Source organism: Dermacentor variabilis, chromosome 4 (genome assembly GCF_050947875.1).
Source record: "Dermacentor variabilis isolate Ectoservices chromosome 4, ASM5094787v1, whole genome shotgun sequence".
Classification (NCBI taxonomy): Eukaryota; Metazoa; Arthropoda; class Arachnida; order Ixodida; family Ixodidae; genus Dermacentor; species Dermacentor variabilis.
In genome coordinates, this window is record NC_134571.1 from 92,193,453 (window position 1) to 92,215,968 (window position 22,516).

Genomic DNA, 22,516 nt, shown 5'->3' on the forward strand with positions numbered 1-22,516 from the left:
TCATGATATCCACGGTTAAGCTAGTTGTGATTTCTTCTCTGTTCAGTTATAACAATTCGAGTACAGGCTTCTTGAAAGCTGCGTATTTGCGAACAAAATTGTTCATAAATCAACACTGGCGTCTGGAAACAATCGGTGAAGACCAATCGAACCTGCCAATAATCTCATCCAATTTGCGTTGATCAAAAAAGACAACGCGCGTTCGTCTATCTGAGCTATATACTTTCCAACCATGAGGTGTGTTAAAAAGGCGCCTGAAGCTAAAATGACAGACAGTGAAGAAGTTATCTGCTAAGCGCTGCATGATCACGCATGAATGCCGATCGTGATTAGGCGGCCGTACGGCGATGTGGTCTAAGCAAGAATGCGTTGTTCGGCCATTCACAACTTCTTCACGTGTGAAGGTGGTGGCCATGCTTTCGAGGCCAAAAACAGAAAGGGCAGATAAATAATCCGATACTTAGTTTTGCCTGGGCATAATATGTCAATATTTAGATCACCGGTGAGGCAAAACACCTCCCCATAACCGAAATCCTTCAAAACAGTTTCTAATTCTAGTACGAAGCGACTGACACTGTTTGCAGGAGGCCGGTAGCTCACTAAGTAAGAGTGATCTGAGAAAATCTTACATTTAAACACACGCCTTCCGCATGAGTAAAACCTACATCAATGCATGATACTGTGTATTTTTTGTTCACAAAAACTGCAATTGCACCCCATCGACGGTGCGACCCCCTCCCCCCCCCCCCCCCGACTCACAAATTCTGCACTGTAACCTTTTATTACAAAGAACCGCGCGCTTGATTCGGGAATATTTGTTTCGGTTAGCATAAGTACTGCTACAAAATTTGTTGCATTTTCTGTAATATTTCTAAACTCATTCCAGTATTTACGTAGACTCCGAATATTTATATTGACTAAAGTAAAGTCTTATTCAGAATTCGGACCGACGCTGTCCTTAAAAGTCCCAAAGTTCGAAAAATCAAGTAAAATGTACGGAGTCATATTCACTGGATTTTTTGAACATCCGTTTGATTGCTAATGCGAATGAGTGGAGAGTCTTCGTCCTTCTCAGCGAAGATTTTTCCTCCTCTCACCCAAACGAACTTGTACATGTGTTGCTTGCCTGCGGCCCTTGCAAGCCAGAACAGACGCCGATTCGCCTTGGTTAGATTGTCATTCAAGTAGAGCTTCGGAAGCAGTTTCGATTCACAGAGCTGTCGAAGTTTTCCGCGAGCTTTGATCCAGTTTTCTTTCATGTTTACCTTTGAGAAGCGAACTAAGACCGTAGGGATAGTGTCTATTTTGCCCTAAAGGCTGTGGACAGCAAGGACGTCAGCATCAACAGAAAATTCAGGCAAATCAATTTTCCGAACAAGATCATTCAGTGTTTTCTTCAAGACTTCCTTATCGGCAACCGGCAAACCACGAATTTTCAAATTTGCCTTTCTGCTGTGCTGTTCAGATTCATTTTGATCATGCTGTAATCATTGCAATATCTCAGCCTGAGCACAGACAGCCTCATTTAGTTTCTGAATTTCTTTGTCTCTGGTCCTTGCGGCATCTTCAGACAACTTGAGCCGTTCGCGTGTGGTCTCATACTGCTTTGATGAGAAAGTGACGACGTCCTCAAGGTCAGAGACCGTTCTTCGTCAGCTTTAAGAATTCTGCTTTCAGAAGCGACGGCGAGTCAACTTCAGCATGTAGTGCCGGTAGTACTTATAGCTATTGTTTACGTCATAATAATAATAATAATAATAATAATAATAATAATAATAATAATAATAATAATAATAATAATAATAATAATGCAACGACAGCAGCCAGGTCCACGCGGCGGCCCAGGAACGCCGGCGGCGCCTGCTGCTGCGGTTCCGGCTGGCTGCGCGGCTGTGCCGGCTCAAGGCACAGGAGAAGCAGCCCCTGGAGAAGCTCAAGGAGCTGTTCGCCGAGTCCACCACGGGCATCGACAGGCTGGTGGTCATCGAGAACCGCTGGCGCTTCTGGATATTCTGCACCGTATACGTCGTCTTCTTCGTCGTCACCGTCATCAGCATCGGTAAGACACTTCCTGAGACGGCGCGTCGCCACCCCGTGCGCACAGGCACTATGTGCGCGCGTTTTGAAGCGATCGACGGCTTTTGTGATTTCTTGAGTCACTGGGACGTGTTAGAAGTCGTAGTTATCTGTTGTAACCATGAAATAAGGAACGGGAGGGATCGTCATGGGATAAAACTGCAGTCGAGAAAAGTCGGCCGAACACGGGATAGAGTCACGGTAGGCTTTAGTGCCTATACACTGCAGCGCAACAGTTCACAGTAGCAACGCTAGCCGCGCTCTGCCGAAAGGACAACGAGCGCGGCAGCAGCTTGCGGCAGTCGCAGTTGCACTTTGCAAGGAAGGCGATAAATGTATACGCTGCAATAAACGACGGAGCTTGCACAGTTGGCGTATGGGTAGAAAACGTGCACAGAGCGGTTGGTACTACGGGAGCTTTTTACATCGGCGCTGTATACGACTCGGATCCCGGGATTTATTCGTCTCCGTCGACAGAACAGTCGACAGAAAACCGTTCCACGATTAAAGAAAAGCGCTAAAAAGTGTCAAACACCACTTGATAGATGGTAAGGTGAGTTCGAACGATGCGACGCACGTAGCGTTCGCCTCATTCGTTTTCTGGTAAAGATTACGGTTGCATAAGCTGCAGTTGCCGGGAAGCGGAAATTGTAGCATACGAAGCAGGTAGTGACGTCACTACACTTTTATAGGTAAAACAAGAAACCGCCTAGCAAATGATTTCATTTGTGTTGTGATAGCGCTATAGGAAAGCCACGCATAGCTAGGACTCCTGAAGAGCAGCGTGAATACGATGAGCGGCGGCGGGAACAGCAACGTCAATATGCACAACGGCGTCGTGCACAGGCCAGACAATTTGTCTTACATGTCAATCATTTCATGTAGTGCATTGCTAAACAGTTCAAGGCTACGCCACATTTGTGTATCGGATCAGGTGATATCACAGCTTCACTGGCCGACCACATTCACAGCGTGGATTGGAGCCCAACAATTTTTTGTTTTATTTACCTGAGCCATAAAGATCTCCAGAGAGAGGTATGAGGACTTTCATTGGAGTCTTTTTTCTAGACTGAAGACTTCATTGCAGTGGGAACCTTGCTTTTAAATGTGCCTTTGTGACGACACGACTTGTTCCCATTTAACCACCGCTTATACTTCCATCCGATTGGGGTCATATCGGTCGATACAGAGTTCTTAATGGCAATTATGCAATTACGATGCTTGCGCACAGTAGCCGGTAAGCGTCGTCCGTGTGAACTATCAGACTCCGTTGCACAACGTGCGTAGTCATCCCAGCGTCATTAGGGGTCTCTTCGGTTCGTTATACCGGAGTGCCCAGGACCACCCGCACCCAGAAGCAGCACAATGATCATTGGCTGAAAGCAGCGCCTCAGGCAGTCCTGCGACGATAAAACGAAGACACATAGATTGCATGCCTAAGGGTTTGTGCTACTAAATACATATATAGTATATGCGAGCTTGCTAAAGTCTGTTGGTCTATGCGCTAACTGAAACCAAGAAAAGCCAGGGGATTCGCAGCAGCAGGTCTCCGTGGAGTTACGCAAGCTGTCGCTGTCAGTGCGGCACACTTTGGCGCCTAGGGAAAGTCTTTTTTTTTTCTGTATGCATTGACGTCATCGAGGTCGACATATTGATAGCTTTCACGTGACGTGACGAACCCTGCTACTCATCGCGCCGGTGCACCAGCATGGCAGCTACTATGACGTCAGTGCAAGCCAGCTATATAGTCTCGTGCAGCCGCCACGATGAACTGCTGATCGTTATCTCCAGCGGCGCAGCGAAAGCTGTTAATAGGGGCGCTATAACGTAAAGCTATTCAATCTGTTTCCATTCCGTTTCTACCCCTAGCTCTCGATGATTGGGCAAATATTTTTTGTCCACCCCCACTTCGCTTGTCTGTCGCGCGATGTCACGAAAACAGTGAAAACTCCCTATCTTATATGACATGCACACATTGATTATGCAGGTATAGGCCGAACAAAAGAAAAATCATTATTTCCGATTCTACGCCTTATTCGCCATTAGCCCTCCGCTAACGGTCAAAATTTTCTTAAATGCGCCCGCATCTCTTATCTGACACGCGAAGTTGCAAAACCGCGAAAACTCACTAAGTGAAAGTGACGTCTAGGCACTAAAGATGCATTAATAGCCAGAGAGTTGTTCCGGAATAGCCGGACACTGCCCCGTTTCGAAAGGCATTAAAGATGGCTGCCCGCCTATCGCTCAGTCTCTGGCTACTCGGAGCTGGCGTTGAGAATGCATTTCTTCGCGTGTAACAAAAATGTTCGCGAGGCAGTACAAAGTGGTCGAGCGTTTCTGGCACGCATATGACATCACTCTGCCAACTCTACTTCGCTGACGACCTATTTTAGCGGAATTTTTAACTCCCCGTCAAATGCCCCCACGATTTCCGACCAGCCACCACAAGCTAAGCAATGAGAAGTGGACCAATTACAGACGCCGGCACCGCCCTCCTTATCCGGTTATCTGCTTTCACTGCGCAAGTTCGGTCCCACCGAAAGGATCTCCAATTCTGCATGCTCTTCGCCTCTTGTCAGTCAATTAGAGAAGAAAAACTTTTGAAGCTAGGCAACGATATCTGTTTTCAGAGCAAACAAAAGTGGCCTCCTATCAACAAGGAGAGTGTCTGTTTGGTCTGTTTAAACAACGCGGCAGGTCACCGCCCAATGCTTTCATCAGCGGTTACGTAACTTTGACGTCAGAAGATTGAAATAAAATCAGAATGGAACAGTTTTACGATATAGTGCCCTAGGACAACGTTATCAGCACAGTCATTGGCAAGGTGTAGTGACGTTTTTTTATTAACGCACTTGCGTAGAAAGCGTTTCAAATTTCTATAAGATACATATAGAAAAAAAGGGCGCTACGTATACTATATTTGTCAAACGTTTAGAAGCCGCTGCTAAAATGACAAGACCATGGTGTAACATTAGTATTTTTGATATGCACTGTGCACAAGACCCGTCGCTTGGCTTTGGCACAGGGATATTGTAGCACGACCTGCGCTTCGAAGTTCATGAGACAGAATACAAGTGGTGCACCTTTTTGAGGCTTGTATTTTGTGTTTTTTGAGTAACGAGAGCTATACGAGGGCCACGGTAAGCGGCTAGACTATACAGTTATACTCACGTGAAACGATTGCGAAATCTTTGTCACAGACTTTATGTAAGTCACTTGACTTTGACAGGGTCCAATTAAACGCGGCTTCACGAAGCCGCGAATTACTTTAACCAGGTCTACCGCGTATATAATTTTAGGATGAGCTTGATCCTCGTATACGCTATATAAAGCAGATGAAATGTTACCATCTGTCGTCACAAACGAACGTAGAGCGTAGTTAACTCCATTACAACGCAAATGTGGCGTTCCATCAGGCGATTACTTGTGATTAGGCTTTTCCTTGCGAGCATCGTTGGCCTAGTTGCCACATTCAGCCTTTTAGATGCTGGTGCCACAAAGCGTTCGTAGGTTAGCGCAATCACGCGTCTTAGAGGCGCATCTGTTCTTTATTGGACTAAATGTCGGGTATGAACGTCGCGTCCTAATGTTCGCAATTCCACCTCAAGAGAGAGAGAGATTTATTATGGTAGAAAAGCTGAGAGGTCGGCCTAAATCAATGTTCTGAGCTGCTACTTAGCATTGGGGATGGGAGACGGCATTAAAAGGAGAGGGAGGGAGAGAGGTGTTGACGATGAGAGTGAAGATGGTGGTGAGTGAACTTGAACAGCAAAGACTCTTCAAAGTCTCAAATCTAGACCGCTCTCGTGCAAGCATTTGATTAGCGCTTTTACATACCGTCGACAAGAATCAGACCAAATTCCAAACAGAACCTTTTCCGACAAAGCTTGATTGGTAAACCAATGATTTCCGTCGCACAACATATCGCGGACAAATGCACAAAACATGCTCTGTTGTCTCGGGTACCTTGCACTCCTCGCAGTCCGGACTGTCTGCACGGCCAACAAGGTGAAGGTATCACCGAGTGAGCGCCGCACTATTATCGTAACCTGTGTAGCAAGGTTGCATAACTTCGGATCGTGGGCGGTAATTTCACTTGTATGTTTGGCAGAGTCCGTGAAGGCGTCGATGACGGTGACTCGGCAGCACCCAGTGTGTTCTAGTGTTTTCGTACAATAGTGTACACACTAGAGCATTAGTCTCCGGTCGAGAAAACGGGATGGATACTTGCGCGGAATTATTAGATCGTGTTCCGACTAGCACGAACGCAAAATGGTCTAATTCCCAATGCGCATGTGTTGCCTTACAGGAAAAACGCTTCAAAACCACTTCGAATACCGCGACATCGTGTCCATATCAATGACCGAAGGCAACAGCCTTCAACTCCCCGCCGTCACGTTCTGCAACCTGAACCCGCTCAGGGCCTCGGCTGTGTGCTCACCCGACACACTGGGACTGATCAATGGTACCATAAGAAACATCCTCTGCGATCAGACAGGACCCATGGTGCGTAAGTGCGGAAATAACTCCTCGCATATAAGCACTGCTTAAAGCATTGTTCAACTCAGCTGTCCATCTTTTCTATTCTGCATGTATGCATAGACAACAATTGTCGGCACACCAGACAACAATTGTCGGCACACCAGACAACAATTGTCGTCTGGTGTGCCGCAAGGGTCAGTTTTGGGACCTGTCTTATTTTTGTTGTATATTAATGACATTGCTGTTGGTGTCCATCCAATGGTTGATGCGAGATTGTTCGCGGATGTCTGCGTTTTGTTTTGTTATGTAAAAAGTGTCAGTGACCAAAGAATTTTCAATTAGTCTTAGAATGTTATCAATGACTGGTGTGCTACATGGGACATGAAAATTAATTTTGAAAAAAAAACTACCTCTATGACAGTTACGAATAAGAAAATCCCCTTCTCGAAAATATCTCGAAATCACTATTACCGATAACTTGAGATGGGGCAAACATATTGAGTACATTTGCGGGTCTGCGCAACGTAAGATTGGTTTCCTAAAGAGTAGGCTACGAAATGCCATTCCTGATGTCAAACTCACGGCATATGAAACTATAATAAGGCCAGCACTGGAATATGCAGGTATCGTTTGGGACCCTCACAGTCCGACCGAAATTATTAGATCAGATAGAGTCCAGAGGCTAGCGGCCAGGTTCATTTTTTTCGCGCTACGACAGAACGCAATCCGTGACTGCGCTCGTTGACAGGGCCGATCTAAAACCCTTGTCTGAAGAAAGAAAAATAGCGCGGCTAAAATTCCTGTATGAGCTTTATAATAAAAACTTGAAAATAGACCCAGACCTATATCTACGACGTCCAGTACGAGTATCAGCTCGTACAAATCACCCTCACGACATTCAGCTTTACACACCAAGGGTTGACGCATTCAAATTTTCATGTCTCATTCAAGTCATTGTTGAATGGAACAGACTCGACGCCAATGTCTTCACAGGATGCCATTCAGCCGAAATGTTTCAGCAGAGGCTGGAAGTGCTTTTTGTGTAAATGTGTTTAAAATGTTATCCCACTCTGCAACAGCCCCTAAGGGCTTAACAGTATTGAAAATAAAAAGAAAACGACTTGCTTCAACGTTTAAATCGTTAAAGCATTAAAGCCAATGTGTAAAAGTGAACTGGCAGCGACAATACAAGACAAACGTTCCATATATGTACTTCGGCTTGCCATTTATTGTGGCTATTTCAGGAAACAGTTTTTGTGAACGTAATGCGTCTGTGAATCGTGAGTGTCATTATCACGCTCTCTTAATCACTTTTAATTTGAAGTAATATGCAGCCTATCGCCACTGCCCGGCACCTGTCCTTACGAACCGCGGTAGCGTACGAACTACTTCGTCAATAATGTTCAGGATTCTTGGCCACACTTTGCAGCCTCTTATGCATGTAGGGAATCGAACTCATCGCATTACGAGCGAATTCAACTTAGTGAAAATACTCAACTTGCTTGGTAATGCATCAAGACGGCAAGTTGGCCCAGTTGGTTAGGATTCATTGCAAGGTTCGTAACAGCGCAACACAAGACACGGACAAAAGGAAAGTAAGAACGACGACACGGCGCCGTGTCGTCGTGGATACCTGCTCATTGTGTTATTTTGGCCAACGAAAAAGCAAATGAAGCGGCACGCACAGGTCTTCAACACCAAAACTATAAGCAGATTTATTTCATTAGATCTGATGCATGCTTCCCAACTAGCTAAAACATTTGCTTCTGGGGAAAAGGACCGGCTGTGGAGCTTGCCGACCCAGCATTACCCTTTCCTTTACTCAATCGACCCAGATCTCAGATCCATACTCCCATCCAACATTCCTCGCCATTTGGAAACTGTCATCCTTTTCGCCTGAACACCGTCTATGGAAACGGCTTACGGTACCGTTTCGGTCAAGTGACAAGTCCACAATGCAACAACTGTGGCTCAATTGAAACCGTGGAGAATATCCTGTTTGAGTGTCGAGCGTATGCCGACGAGCGTGCGTTCTATGAACATTGCATGTATTCGCTTACACAGAGACCTTTGTCATTTGACTGTGTCTTAGGTGCTTTAGCCCGCCTCACACAACAGAGGCGTGCGATAAACTTTTTTATTCACATACTTAGAAAACATTGATCAACTCGACAAACATTATTTCTACTCTGTCACCCTCATGTACCTTTCACGCAGCGAATTCTGTAACCTCATTGTGGGACGGTGCATACACTGAAGGACTTTACCATAGCACGCCGTTACCCATGAGTCAGAAAACTCAGTGCCCATTTTTTTAACTTATTCATTTTTCTTATCTTGCGCCTCTCTCCTCCCTTTCTTTCCCCGATTCCTTTCCCCACGCAGAGTAGCATGTCAGCGATGTCTGTATGCCAGCTAAAATCTGTGCCTTTCATTAAAGGATTCTCTCTCTCTTTTGTCCGTGTCTTGTGTTGTGCTGTTACGAACCTTGCATTGGATTGCTTGGTAATGTATGGTATCGCAGTGCAGCTAAAATGGTACGAAGCAGCGAATGTATTAAATATGGATGACGAAGAAGTACATTTTCACACTGGTACTCGCTGGTACACGCTAGTACATGTCTGGTGCGTGCAAAATGAAAGGAAGAAAAGCACTCGCAAGCACTTGAGTGCAAGTCTTAAGTGGCAGTTAATTTTCAGAACTGTATTTCCTCGATGCTTATCGCCGTCTCGTACGCGATGTCGCATGCCTTTGCTGTCTATTCGGTGCGCCTCCCTTCAGGACATTGCCGCAGTACATAACTTCACGACCGAGGAGCTGTACCCGTTTTTAAACGTCGCTCGGAAATACAACAACAGCCAGACACTGTTCACTCTTGGACACACTAAGCAGAGGATGGTCCTGAACTGCACCGTCAAGGGAGAGAGCTGCCTGGATGACAGGTGGGAACAAGATCAGCCACATTGCGTACATTTTTTTTTAAATCGTCAACTGCTTTTGTTTTAGATGGAAATTGCATTCGCACAACTAATGAGTACTACTAGTATACGTACTGACCAAGCAGGCATCATTTCGCAACTTTTTGCTTCTGGCTTTGTATGACTCCCCTTAGTTACCTCCTAATTAGCGCAGGAGTGCGAGCCACAAGTTAGGTATGTACGCAATGCTTATATAAATGTACTATATATAGGTGCCGCAACGTATAGTGAGGCAAATCCTATATGTACACTTCCTTCTCTTCATCGTCATCAGTAATCACTGCTTTCGTTTCCTGTTTCCTTCCCCAGTAGCAGGCCACAGCAAGCTAGCGCAGGCCGACCTCTCTGCATCACTGTGAATAATCTATAACACCTATCTTTCTCTCAAATAAAGTCGAGGTTGCGCGTATAAGCGAACTACGAGCCTGTGAATTTTTCGGAGTGCTCGCGGCCGTTGTCTTTATGCGGCCTTTTAATGCGTCCTCCGGCTGAACTTCCAACCGACCGCAGGCCGTATTGACAAAGTTTCTCGTTCGTAAGTGCTCTTTGTTATCGGATAGCCACTCTCACTCATATAATACGTCCAGCATCAGGAGTGGCCGGATTTTTCTCCTACGAAATGCTCATGCGTAAGAGCATTTTGCGAATAAGGGCCCACATTCTTAAAACCGCGCGAAATGATGTTCACTGAAAACACGCATAAACGTGGAGCGCACATGACGGAGCACCTTTTGTGTTTACGTGGGTCTCACACGCTCGTCATTTCGCGCTTTACGTCAGTCCCATGAAACAAGAACCACGCTCAAACCCAAAATTCTGCTCATAGTCGTGGCACCGGTCGCGCGAGCGCTGAGCGCCGCAGTTGTAACCGTTTTTTCGTAGAGCGTCGAATTACGGAAGCGACCGAGGGAAGGGTGAATGAGTGGGGGGTGAGGGTGAAGGGGGGGGGGGCGCCGGCACGTGCTGACTTGAGTGGCTAATGACTGCCAGCCCACCGCTAGTTACAGAGGACACGAGACTAACGCCAACGCCGATAGAGCTATAGGCGCGGAAAACGGGCAACGCGCTATCGTGAGGAGGCAATTAGCGGCGCCGAAGATCACCACAGTCAGAACGCTCCCGGTGAAGGCCGTGACCCGCAGGCTAGAAAGGGGTCGTTGGAGTCACAGCTGGCCAACGGAAGAGCAGTCAAATTGCATCAGGCGACGCGACGACCGAGGAGGAGGAAAAGTGAGGCAACGTCAGATAACGACAGCTTCCCTGTGCGGATCGGGTGTCAGCACGCGCCCCCGGCGTCCACGCTGACGAAACTAAAAGAGCTGCCATGACCGCAATAACTAAACGAATCTATGCTAATTCGACTCCAAACCTATTCCTTTCGCCCATCGTCATCGGCTCGAGCAGCGCCCCGCGTTCTCACTCATGTCAGCTGTCATTTGACGCGGCCGGTCTGTGAGAACTGTGCAGCATAGAAAGAAAGAAAGAAAGAAAGAAAGAAAGAAAGAAAGAAAGAAAGAAAGAAAGAAAGAAAGAAAGAAAGCTGTGTTAATGCCAGTCCGGAAGATGGCAAGGGACAGGGAGCATATGTACAGAATAAGCGGCGCTAGAATCGCTGGAGGCGGTGCGAGTAGCGCGCGGGAAACAGTGGCGCAACGCTGGCTGCTTAAAAGGAGCCTATAAATAATGTACAGTAACTCTAATTACAAGCAAGTAGCGCTGACCAAGTCACGCTCGTTTTCAAAGGGACTCGCTTCTTGTCAAACGCCTGGGTCAAAGCTATGTTTTTAGGTTGTGAAGAATGGGATATTTCCAAGGAGCGGCATCTTTTCAAGAGAGCGTCTTGTGCCCAGGCAACATCGTATCCCGCGGTTCTTTTACCGGCCGCTGCCATAGTTCTTTGAAGGTCTTCATTTTTTTGGCATCAAATTGGGGGAGGTGGGTGATGGGAGGGAGAAGGGGGGCACGAGAACATGTTTTCCAAGAGGCGCTTCAACACTATGGAGCTCCTTTGAACTGGGCAGCCTTTCCATCACGCGCTTTTCAGGGAGTCGTTTGTTTATACGACTTTGAGAATTCCAGCGTCTCTTCAGAGTATATCGGTGTATTTCAACTATTCCGAGTACTCCTCTTTGTTTACCGGTCCTTGAAGTAAAACGTCGGACTTTGTAAGCAACGTGGGGAGACAATCTCTATCGAACTGCATTCTTCAGAATGCTTCAGAACACGTAATCGTAGATATCAGACGGTATTTGTCATAAAGGGAGCAAGTTACAAAAGCGTACAGAAAATAAAAAGAAGAAGAGTATAGGAATGATGTATGGATTGATATCATCTGGAGAATATGCCGGCTACCACTAAGTGCTCTGTGGTAGAAAATTGAAGAATAGGAACTTTTGAGTGCTCAATGGCACTGGACCGATTTTTTGATTGTTTGGTTGTTCCTTTCTTTCTTTCTTGCGCCATACTTCAACGGCATGTGAGTGAAGCTGAGGACGCGTGCATGCTCCACATCAGCCGCAGCCGCCTCCGGAATTCTTCGCAAGACTCGCCATCTGCGCAAAATGCGCAAAAATTGCATCAAACATGCCGAAGTTATTGGCTTTTGTGAGCCTTCCGCACATCTGAAGGTCTCCTAGCCAGACGGCCACCTACCGCCTCCTCACCTCCCGATAGGACGCGCACGCGGCCCTAACTGCACTGAAGCCAAGAAAGCAGGGCTCGGATGGCGCAAAAAACAGAAGAAAGAAACGGTCACTGAGCACTCAAAAGTTCATAGTCTTCAATTTTCTACCACAGAGCCCTGGGTGGTAGCCGACATATCCTTCAGATGATCCCAATCCCTACATTCTTCTACTCCTTTTAGTGAAGAGGTGAGGTGGCGGCTTGCGGCCGTCCGGCTAGGAGACCTCCAGATGTGTATAGCAGGCCCAGACATGGCAATAACAGCGGTACGTTTGATTCAATTTTTCCGTATTCTGCGCAGATGGCTGGTCGAATAATTCCGGCGGCAGCAGTGGCTGATATCAAGCATGCACGCATCCTCCGCGCCACTTACGTGCCGTTGAAGTGTCTTCGCCGATATACCACGTAGAAGGAACGCAGCTTTGTACACTACCCAAGATAACGTAACCTTGTAAATTCTTGCAGCAGACCCACCACTACTGGAGTTCAATGACCAGCACTGCGCGTTGCAACGATGATACGTCCTTTGGGTGAACGTGTTAGCCGCGGATATAGCAGGCGAGAAAAAAAGCATGTTGAAGCAGTGATTCAAGCATACGAGATGTGCGTGTGAAGCTCTGGTTTCGAAATCAACATACATAATATAGAAGACTGCTTATAGTATGCATTTCTAACTAATCCTGACAACTTGTCGTTGCCTGACGTGCCCTCACTCTAAAGAAACTTTGCACCCTTTGGGGTGTATATCTGCCACACAACAATAATCGTCGTCTGCCTTGACGCGTTTCCTTTCTTTAACGCTGCGAGCCCGGTACTTTCCAGTACCGAACGGCATGCGCGTTATCAGTATGACATAGCATTTCCGACAGGAAAGTAGCGGGCGCAGCATTTTCAAGAAAGGAAACGCATCAAGGCAGACGACGATTATTGTTGTGTGGCAGACATACACTCCAAAGGGTGCAAACTTTTCTTAGAGTGCTTGACGTCCCTTGAGTTCCCACGGGTGTCTCCATCGAAATGAAGCACCAGCACGAAACGCCACAATCCCGACGTCCATAGCAACAACAGCAAAAGCCGTGCGTGGCAACTGCAGCTGACTGTGCGAGAGGCTTTGTCCTGCACAGCAGCGCGGGCGAAGCGGACGTGAGTACGAAAGATGGCAGCGTAGACATACGAGGGGTATAAAAAAGCTCTGATAATGGCCAAGGAATAAATATACGAAAATCTTTATTTTACTTTGCAGTTATTAAGACTTCTCTGCGTAGTCATCATTCAATATCACACATTTCCTGTCAGCGTTTTTACTCCTCCGTTCTATAAGATAACACGGAAATACGCTGTTCGACCTCTTGATGACTTCACCTGTATCATTAAATCGGCCACTATGCGCGGAATTTTTCATTTCTTGAGGCAATTTTCACTTGGTGCGAGATCAGGAGAATAAGGTGGATGGGTTAATGTTTCATATCCACATTGTTTTGCTCTCAGCAGACTGAGATGAGAGTGCAAGTGCATGATCAGCGAGACGACGGACACATTTGCAGAGCATACCACGGGGCTTTTGCTTCACACCATGTATTACTGTGCACGTAGTAGTGCGCAGTAATATGTGCTGTTGTCTGTCACGATTAATCCACGGCAAACTCATAACACCAACATGACCCTACCTTGTCATGACCTGACAGCAGACATTAGCACGATGGCATTTTTAGGCAGAGCGGAATCATGGTGTCATATCTTCAGTCTCTGAATCATAGAAGTAGATCCAACATTCGTCCATAGATAGCAAGCGACTAAACGAGTCATCTTCGTCGTGCTCCAAAAGAGTTAGCATCTGCCTCGACAGGTCGCATCGTGTCAGACATGCCGGAAAGAAGTTAGCTGTCTTGTAGTGCAGACATCTTATAATAATCTTAGAAATGTGCAGTTTGTCTTGAATTATGCTCCGCACGCTACGGTAGCTTAAACCTGTTCCATGCATCATCATTTCAATGGTGGCACGTCGATCTTGCAGAATGAATACTTTCAGTTTCTTCACCGTGGCGGCACCATGCATCAGGGAAAGAGGGTCGTACAGCTCTAGGATCCTCAGTGAGAGATATGTGACCATCTTAGATATTTAGTTTCTGCCTCACTACAGTGGCATATGATGGACAATCATCACCATAGACAGTCTTCATTTCATGATAAATTTGCTGGGCGCTATAGCCATGTTGCTGGGCGCAATTACCAACTTCTTCCGTTCTTCTATAGACAACGTTATCTACTTGGTGACTTACGAAGAGCACCAGAAGTCCTGGAAAATATTATCTGCTGCCCTGTTTCTGGATGTTAAAGGAGCATACGATAACGCAACGCACGAAGCGATATTCAACGCGTTAGAGGCAGTAAGACTTGGCGGTAAGATCTATTTCTGGATTAGTAGCTATCTGCATATGAGATCTTTTTTCATACTTACCGAGGATATGGCCCAACCTCCCAGCGTGCAGTAACCGTGGTGTGCCTCAGGGTGGAGTACTGAGCCCAACGGTCTTCAATCGAACACTCACTGGGCTCTCCGACACCCTTCCATGCACCGTTAGGCTCTCCATCTATGCCGACGACTTTTTTTTTTGTATTTGGGCGTCGGGTGTGACGCGACTGCAGTTTCGCGCGCGGCTTCAGAAGGCAGCCACTTTAACATTAACCTACCTTCGAGAACAAGGACTTCAATTATCACGTGAAAAGTGTGCAGTGGCGGCATTTACCAGAAAATCAATGTCTCCATACGTGATATCCGTCGACGGTCAGCTGATTTCGCACAGCACAAGTCAGAGGTTTTCGGGGGTGGTCATTGACAGAAATGTCTCCTAGACCCCTCATGTGAATTATATGGCAGGAATCTGCCATATGTTTGGGTTTCTAGCAGGAAAGACCTGGGGAGTGCCAATACAATCTATGCTGCAACTGTACAGGGTCCTCTTTATCGGATTCATGCGGTGCAGCCTACCGGTCATCTCGAACACCGACAGAACTAACCTGAATATAATACAAAGCATCCACGCCCAAGCCCTCAATATATGCCTTGGTATACCGCGGAGTGTGTCAACGAATGAAGTTATTGCAGTCGCTCAAGATTACGCTATTAGAACGCACATTACCATTGAAACAATGCGTGTGCACAAAGGAAACTTCGCCCGGACCCTTACCCACCACCTCGCAAGACTCCCAGTAGAAAGGTACCGCACGACATTCAGTGCAACTGTCTTCGCGCACCGTGCCTCTCTCAGGTCCGGTTACGCACCTGCGGCAAGACCTTCGATTCCTCTGTGGTGTGTGAGCCGTACTCAAGTAAATTTTACAACCCCAGGACTTCAGAAAAAGTCGGACTTGCCAGCATCAGCACTCAAGCAACTTACTTTACTCCTTTTGTACGAGAAATACAGCGACTGCACACACGTCTACACTGATGGCTCAACTACATCAACCAGTTCCAGTGGCGCTGTAGTTATACCAACAATGAAAATAACCCAGCGGTTCAAGACTTCCCATATCACTACGTCTACAGCTGCAGAGCTCGCGGCTCTCCGCGACGCGCTTCATGTGATAAATGCTGAAAGTCCTGGAAAATGGGCACTCTTCTGCGATTCAAGGCCGGCCTTACAATGTGTGCAGTCGTTTCTGCGACATGGAACTCACGATCAGCTCACGTGTGAAATCGTGGAAGTTGTCCACCACTTGAGAGCAGAAGGTCATGATATATTATTTCAATGGATACCAGGTCATTGCAGTATAACTGGAAATGATGACGCAGATAAAGCACCTCGGACGTCGAACAGACAAGACCGCTGCGTCCCCATTCCTCTCTAAAGGACCGACGCTGCGAAACAACTTAGCATTCTAACACACACGCTCTCCTTAGCAGAGTGGAATACCGCACATACAAGGCGCAGCAGACTGCACAGAATAAACCCTTCACTGCAACTCAGACCTCTGGCCGGACTGCATCGACGCGCAGCGTCTCTTCTGTGTCGATTGTGGCTGGAAGTTGCCTTCACGAAAGCTTACTCAGCAATAATTGGAATGGCTGGTAGTCCTGCATGTGGTATTTGCGGATGCGGGGAGAACATTGACGACTTATTGTGCCACTGTCCTCAATTTCAAGCACAAAGACAATCTTTGTCCAACACACTGAGGAGACTAAATGATCGTTCTCTGTGTGAACAGACAGTACTAGAGCACCGTCCCCACCGATCATCGGCTCAGAAGGCAGTGAAGGAACTTTTGTGCTTTGTGAGAACGTTTGGTTTGCACGAGCGGCTTTGACTCAATGACTGTCTGTGCACGTCTCTATACCCTCTCTCTTCCCCTTCTCCCTTCCCCCAGTGTATGGTAGCCAACCAGACTCTTGACTGTTTAACATCCCTGCCTTCCTTATATCCCCCTCTCTCTCTGCGAGCCTCAGTTTTCATCCATCTTCCGGGACACTAACTTCAATCACCACATGCAAAAAAAGTAAAAGGCATATTAACACGGTAATTACACTATTTGGTAAACATACCTCAATAATTAAACTGGCGAAAATTCTTTCACGTAGGTCTAATAATTATACCAAATGATAAAAGCTTTTCGATACCCCGCGTAGGACCTACAATTTGGATTTGGAACGCACTTTGCAACTAACAGAAATAATACATATTCTTCTGGTATACAATCAGCACGTTTAGCCGCCACAGTAGTTAATGGTTATGGCGCTGCGTTGTTGAACTCGAGGTCGCAGGTTAGATACCAGCCGCGGCGGCCGCATTCCGACGGATGCGCGGAATTCAATAACGCTCTTCCATCATGCATTGGGTGGACGTTAAAGAAGCCCAGGTGGTTAAAAGTGATCCGGAGTTCCCTACTACGGCATTCCTCATAATCAGAACGTACGTGGCTTTGGCACGTAATAGCCTAGCATATATATATATATATATATATATATATATATATATATATATATATATATATATATATATATATATATATATATATATATATATACGTGTGTGTGTGTGTGTGTGTGTGTGTGTGTGTGTGTGTGTGTGTGTGTGTGTGTGTGTGTGTGTGTGTGTTGTTTCATCTCAAGGATACCAGGTGTTCTTGCGATTGTCCCCATAGTAAGCTTTGCTGCAAATTTATTTACAAGAGTAATGTTTGTTTTAGGAGATAAAAATTCACGAACAATTACAATACTCCCTAATGCGAATTTTGAGCGCAGCTGTTTAGAATTCGTTATATATGAAAGATCGTTATATATTGTGGCAAATAGTTTGGTTCTGAACGACGGGGTCCTCTCGGAGACGGCGCTAAGCCTATGGTTGGGCAACTCGTTTAGCAGCAGCGTCAGACGAAGCATCTCCACTGGTTGCGTCGCTCATTGTTCAGAAAGAAAGCGTGAACCAGGGAACGCGCTGCTCGCGCTTAGGGCCGATTTACGCTCGAGCCGCCCATCGCCGCAAGCCGCACCGCACGCGTGCGGTCGCGCGAAAAATCTGCACGTATCCAGCACTTGCGCGCAAATTACCATTTACACTGTGTGCACAGTGTATACCTTACACACTGTAAACCGAAATTTGTGCACAAGTGCTGGGTACGCGCAATCTTTCGCAAGACCGCACGCGTGCGGTGCGGCTTACGGCGATGGGCGGCTCGAGCGTAAATCGGCCCTTAGCGCATTCTCTTGCGGCGGCGGCGCAGGTGAAGTAGCGCATGCGCAGCGGGTCCGGAGCCCACGCCAGCGTTTCCATATATGGTATCGGCGTACCTTCACCCTTCCCGCGGTCGCCACCTTGGAGCACGGCTCGTGCGGCACTCCGCATTCCTCCTCACCATTTCGCCATACTCTTCTCCTGCGCTTTACTCTTGATAGTTCCGCTGCACCCTCCTCCTCCACTTTCCTCCTCGCGGCCTCTTCGCTATCGCCGTCTCTCACCACCCCTGGCACTCCGCGTTCGCTCTTTCATTCTTCGCTGTGCTCGTTACGCCGAGGACGCCGAGGGACGCTGACGCTCAACGCAGGAACGGGCGCCTAAGAGCTGCGTTCTAAATATTATTACATAAAATATTGTGGGACATATGTTAATCTCTTGTCTCCAAAATTATGGCCAGGCGTACGCGCTTTGGTATCGTGCACGGCTTAGCTACATTTGTGCCCTGAACTTTTACAGAACCGGGCTCCTAAGTTGGAGCCATCGTGAGAGATTGAACAATGGCTGATTGGTCGAAATTTGTGCCTCTTATGACCGAAGGCGTTACATGTGTGTGCTTTAGGTAGCTGAGCGCATTGATTTGTACCACACGCGAGGAACTTAAACACGAACAGGACAAGAAAACAGTTACGGCAGATCCAATTAAGCTACGAATCAGCGCGTCTAGCCATGACGAGCTTCTCGTCTTCTCTGTTGTTTGTCAAAGCTCATGTGTCGATAGCACTATCATAACAGTCTCTGTTTTCGCGCCCTTGTCTTGCAGCATGTACGAACCTAGCACGAACCCCACCTTCGGCCTGTGCTACTGCATCTTCTGCTCAAACTACAACGCCTCAAAGATCTCCTATCAAGCAAGCAACTTGCCTGTCGACGGTGAGCGGATCCTGCCTTGACGATCTCATCGTCACAGCGGCACAATTGGAGAAAGAAATGACGAGTCAAGAAATGGAAAAAAAATTAAAGACATGGTGTCTCATGGCTAGTGTTTGCTGCCGACTCTCAATGCAACGCAGCGCTATAATCGAAGGAGCACCCTTCTTTTCCTTTGTTTCCTATAGAGCAAATATCTTGTTCTAGTGAACAATGCAATGGACCTGGAGATATTGCGTACGTATAACGAACTGTCCAATGAGAAAGCGTCTGTTGCTCACATCATCAAGGAAACAACACAGCCGACTCAAAACATGCGTCAGTGAGCAAACTTGTACTAATCGCGCCTCTTAGTGTGTTTGAAAGGTTAGGTAAGCTATAGCTCTCAACACTTAACGATGACAAGCGTGTGAGCTAAAGGTATAGTGACCGCAGGTTCTTGAGCCTGAAAATAGTCGCTGGTTAAGTGTAAGCTTTACCTAATGGCCAACGCCGATTCCGCCTATTCAAGTAAGCGTAAGTTGAAATGCTAGCATTAATTATACAACCGCTGAACTGACTTGAACTAAATTGGTTGTATTTAAGAGAACAGGCCGAATTCTACCCAATGTATAGCAAGCAGAATATCTATATAAAGCCTGCATTTTTTTAACAACATTGCAGAAAATCGATAAGACAAAAAATGAAGCAAGGAGTTTATAAATTTGTAACTCTGCACCAAAGACAGGTATCGCAGTTTTCTAAACTGTATATGTTAGAGGGTCTAAAGCGGACAAACCTGACACATAAGTTTACACTTTACATTAAATCGTTGCAACGCTCACGAGGGTTTTGCAAAATTCCTGCTCACGGACTGGTGATATATTTCCAACAGGTATCCATAGTACATCGATTTTGAGTGCAGTTTGCAGAATTGCATCGTAGTTTTTTATTACTCAGCTGTAACGTTTAATGTTCAGTTTTCCCAAATGTTACGATATTCAAGAATTTTCGTTAAACTTTGATGGCCTAAATCAGCAATCTACTCCCTAGAGTTCATAGCTCTTAACGTCAATTTTAAATCATAAAATTGGTGCAGTGGTTACCGAGAAAAATGATTTCTCCTTTCCTATGTATCTGTATACGAGCTCCTGAGGCGAAGCTTCTTTTTTTTTAAGTGGTAAACAAACGCTTTGCAAGAGCACTGGTAATTGCTCTGAAAAAAAAAAAAGAAAGAGCTCTAGACACAAGTTGTATTTTTGGTCTACATTACGAAACGCACATTTATCTGCACTTGTCCATGCGTACCTAATTCAGCTATACATAAGTGTAACTTTTCTAATCCGCATACTTCTTTGTGTACAGAAGTCCTTTTTGCAAATTGCGCCTGTATCCTCTTACGCTGTTGCTTTTACCGCTTCCGTTAGTAAGTATCGCACTAGCTATGAAAAAAATATTTACTGTGGTGATAAATATACGATTCCATGTGAAAAATATGAAGCGTGTTAACCACAATACTATTGTTCGAGTAGACGGTATAGCCGGCCCCATTTAAACGTCTAACATCGCGAAGAGACGAATCACAAGTTGGTCAAGAACGTAAGGCACCTTATCACTGAACTTTCACCTTCACTTATTTTTACAAGCGTACGATATATACAGAGTAAATAGGATAGTTGTTGTTGTTGTTGTTGTTGTTGTTGTTGTTGTTGTTGTTGTTGTTGTTGTTGTTGTTGTTGTTGTTGTTGTTGTTGTTGTTGTTGTTGTTGTTGTTGTTGTTGTTGTTGTTGTTGCTTCTGCTGCTGCTTCTGCTGCTGCTGCCTTAACACACGGCTGTTCTCGCTAGCTCAAGGCTCCTCGCTAACACAACAATAGTTTTATAATTGGTACACGCGTGATCCCAGCGTAATCACCAATGCGCGTCATCTGTGAACATCACAGAAGCCATGCTCACGCATGCGTTCTTCACTTTCGCAATTCTGTATGACATCCGCGATTCTCGCGTCAACTTACGAAAGACCAGCGTACAGCGGCTGCAAGCTCAGAGAGCGGAACGCAGCGTGTGCGCACTAAGGGTGATCAAAAACATCTAGTTCACAAACAAGCCGTAACGTCATTTTCAAGGCACCAGCATGTCCAGTTACCCCATTTCAATAAAAAAAGAAGACGTATTCCGAAAATGAAAACGAGGCATACGTATTATGTATGAGAACGCGCCAACAAAACTGACATCGGGAACAGGATGACGTCGAGCTGATGTGTGTTAAATTTCGTTCTTCAGGTTTGACCCTGGTTGTGGACATCGAGAGGGACGAATACCTGCGCTCCAGCAGCGAGATGGGTATGATCATAATGGTGCACAGGCGCGGGGTAAGCCCCGACCCCAACGAAGACGGCATGTATCTGTCTCCCTACATGACCACCTACATCGGCATCGAAATGGTGAGCCCTGCAGCGGTCGCGGTGATCGGGACGCATCTATAGGTATAACGATTACATTGAGGGGGGAAAAACATTGCGGGAAAAGCCGAGGAAGTTTTGCGCAAGAGGAAAACGTAGAAAACGTGCGTAATTGTAAATACGCTTGATATGGGAGGGCATGAAGGAACGGGCAGGCCGAGTCACCGTTTCCCGCACGTATCTGTGTTTTCGCGCTGCCTTGCATTATACAATCAGCAGCTCGCAAATAAACACCGAGCTCGCCAGCATATCCGTCGAAGAACAAAGGACTGCGATAATTTAGGCTATCTGGCGAACACAGCTGCACTGTCAGTGTCGATAATATATATGGTTGGCTGACCGCTGAAGTTTGTAGTCCCAAACCCTCATTCAGTCCGCTTTTTTTTTTTTTCGTGAACTGCATGCCTTTGCGAAAGGAAATGAAATACAAAGGGCAGTCGTCTCAGGAATGAAAAAGGGCAGTCTTCCTGAGCCCCAGTTTTGAATTTGAATTCAGAAGCTCTACACCCTTACAATAATCTGCAACTATGTTTTCGCGGACGCAGAGGATGATGGAGCGCCTACCAGCCCCGTACAAAGACCGTTGCGTCGTCATGTGGCCTGCCATGTGGCAGAAGTACGTCGCACCAGACCAGACTTATTTCCAGCAGGTCAGTATACCGCACTTTCGTTCTTCTTATTGGGGAAAAGCATAAATAGCAGCATTCGATCCTAATTCATAAGGACATAGCGGGCAACATTGACGAATTCTACAGCATTAATGAGAGGGCAGCAAGTAGTCGTAATAAAACTTCAGAGGTTAATAATTCACTTAATAATTTCACCATGAATACTTACCAACTAGCCCAACTATCAGTTCTGCTTAAAGATTAAAGGTACTAACGAGCCTCGCTCCAACCTCTAGTGATGACGATGAAGTACATAAGATTTATGAAAATGTGCAATTAGCGATGAGAAAAGTGCAAACTCAGTATACTGTAGTAATGGGCGACTTCAATGCAAAAGTGGAGGGAAAGCAGACTGGTGAACAAGCAGCTGCCAATTAAGGCGTCGATGCTAGAAACGCTAGAGGAGAGATGGTAGAATTCGCGGAAAGGAATAAGCTGCGAATAATCAACACCTTCCTCAGAAAGCGCAGCAACAAAAAGTGGACCTGGAGAAGACCTAATGGTGAAACAAGAAATGAAATTGATTTCATACTTTCTGCTGATCCCAGCATAGTAGAGGATGTAGAAATGTTAGGTAGGGTAAAGGTGGGGG

The 22,516-nt window shown here is 46.3% G+C and overlaps 1 protein-coding gene across 1 annotated transcript in view; it reads left to right on the plus strand.

Moving 5' to 3' along the window:
* Nucleotides 1-232: 232 nt before the first annotated feature.
* LOC142578276 (acid-sensing ion channel 1C-like) overlaps nt 233-22,516 on the plus strand; it is a 40,798-nt gene continuing 18,514 nt past the window's right edge. The window contains exons 1-7 of the mRNA XM_075687676.1: nt 233-237; nt 1,821-2,059; nt 6,386-6,582; nt 9,340-9,500; nt 18,711-18,820; nt 21,078-21,238; nt 21,802-21,906. Coding sequence (XP_075543791.1) covers nt 233-237; nt 1,821-2,059; nt 6,386-6,582; nt 9,340-9,500; nt 18,711-18,820; nt 21,078-21,238; nt 21,802-21,906 — 978 coding nt within the window. The remainder of the gene's footprint in view (nt 238-1,820; nt 2,060-6,385; nt 6,583-9,339; nt 9,501-18,710; nt 18,821-21,077; nt 21,239-21,801; nt 21,907-22,516) is intronic.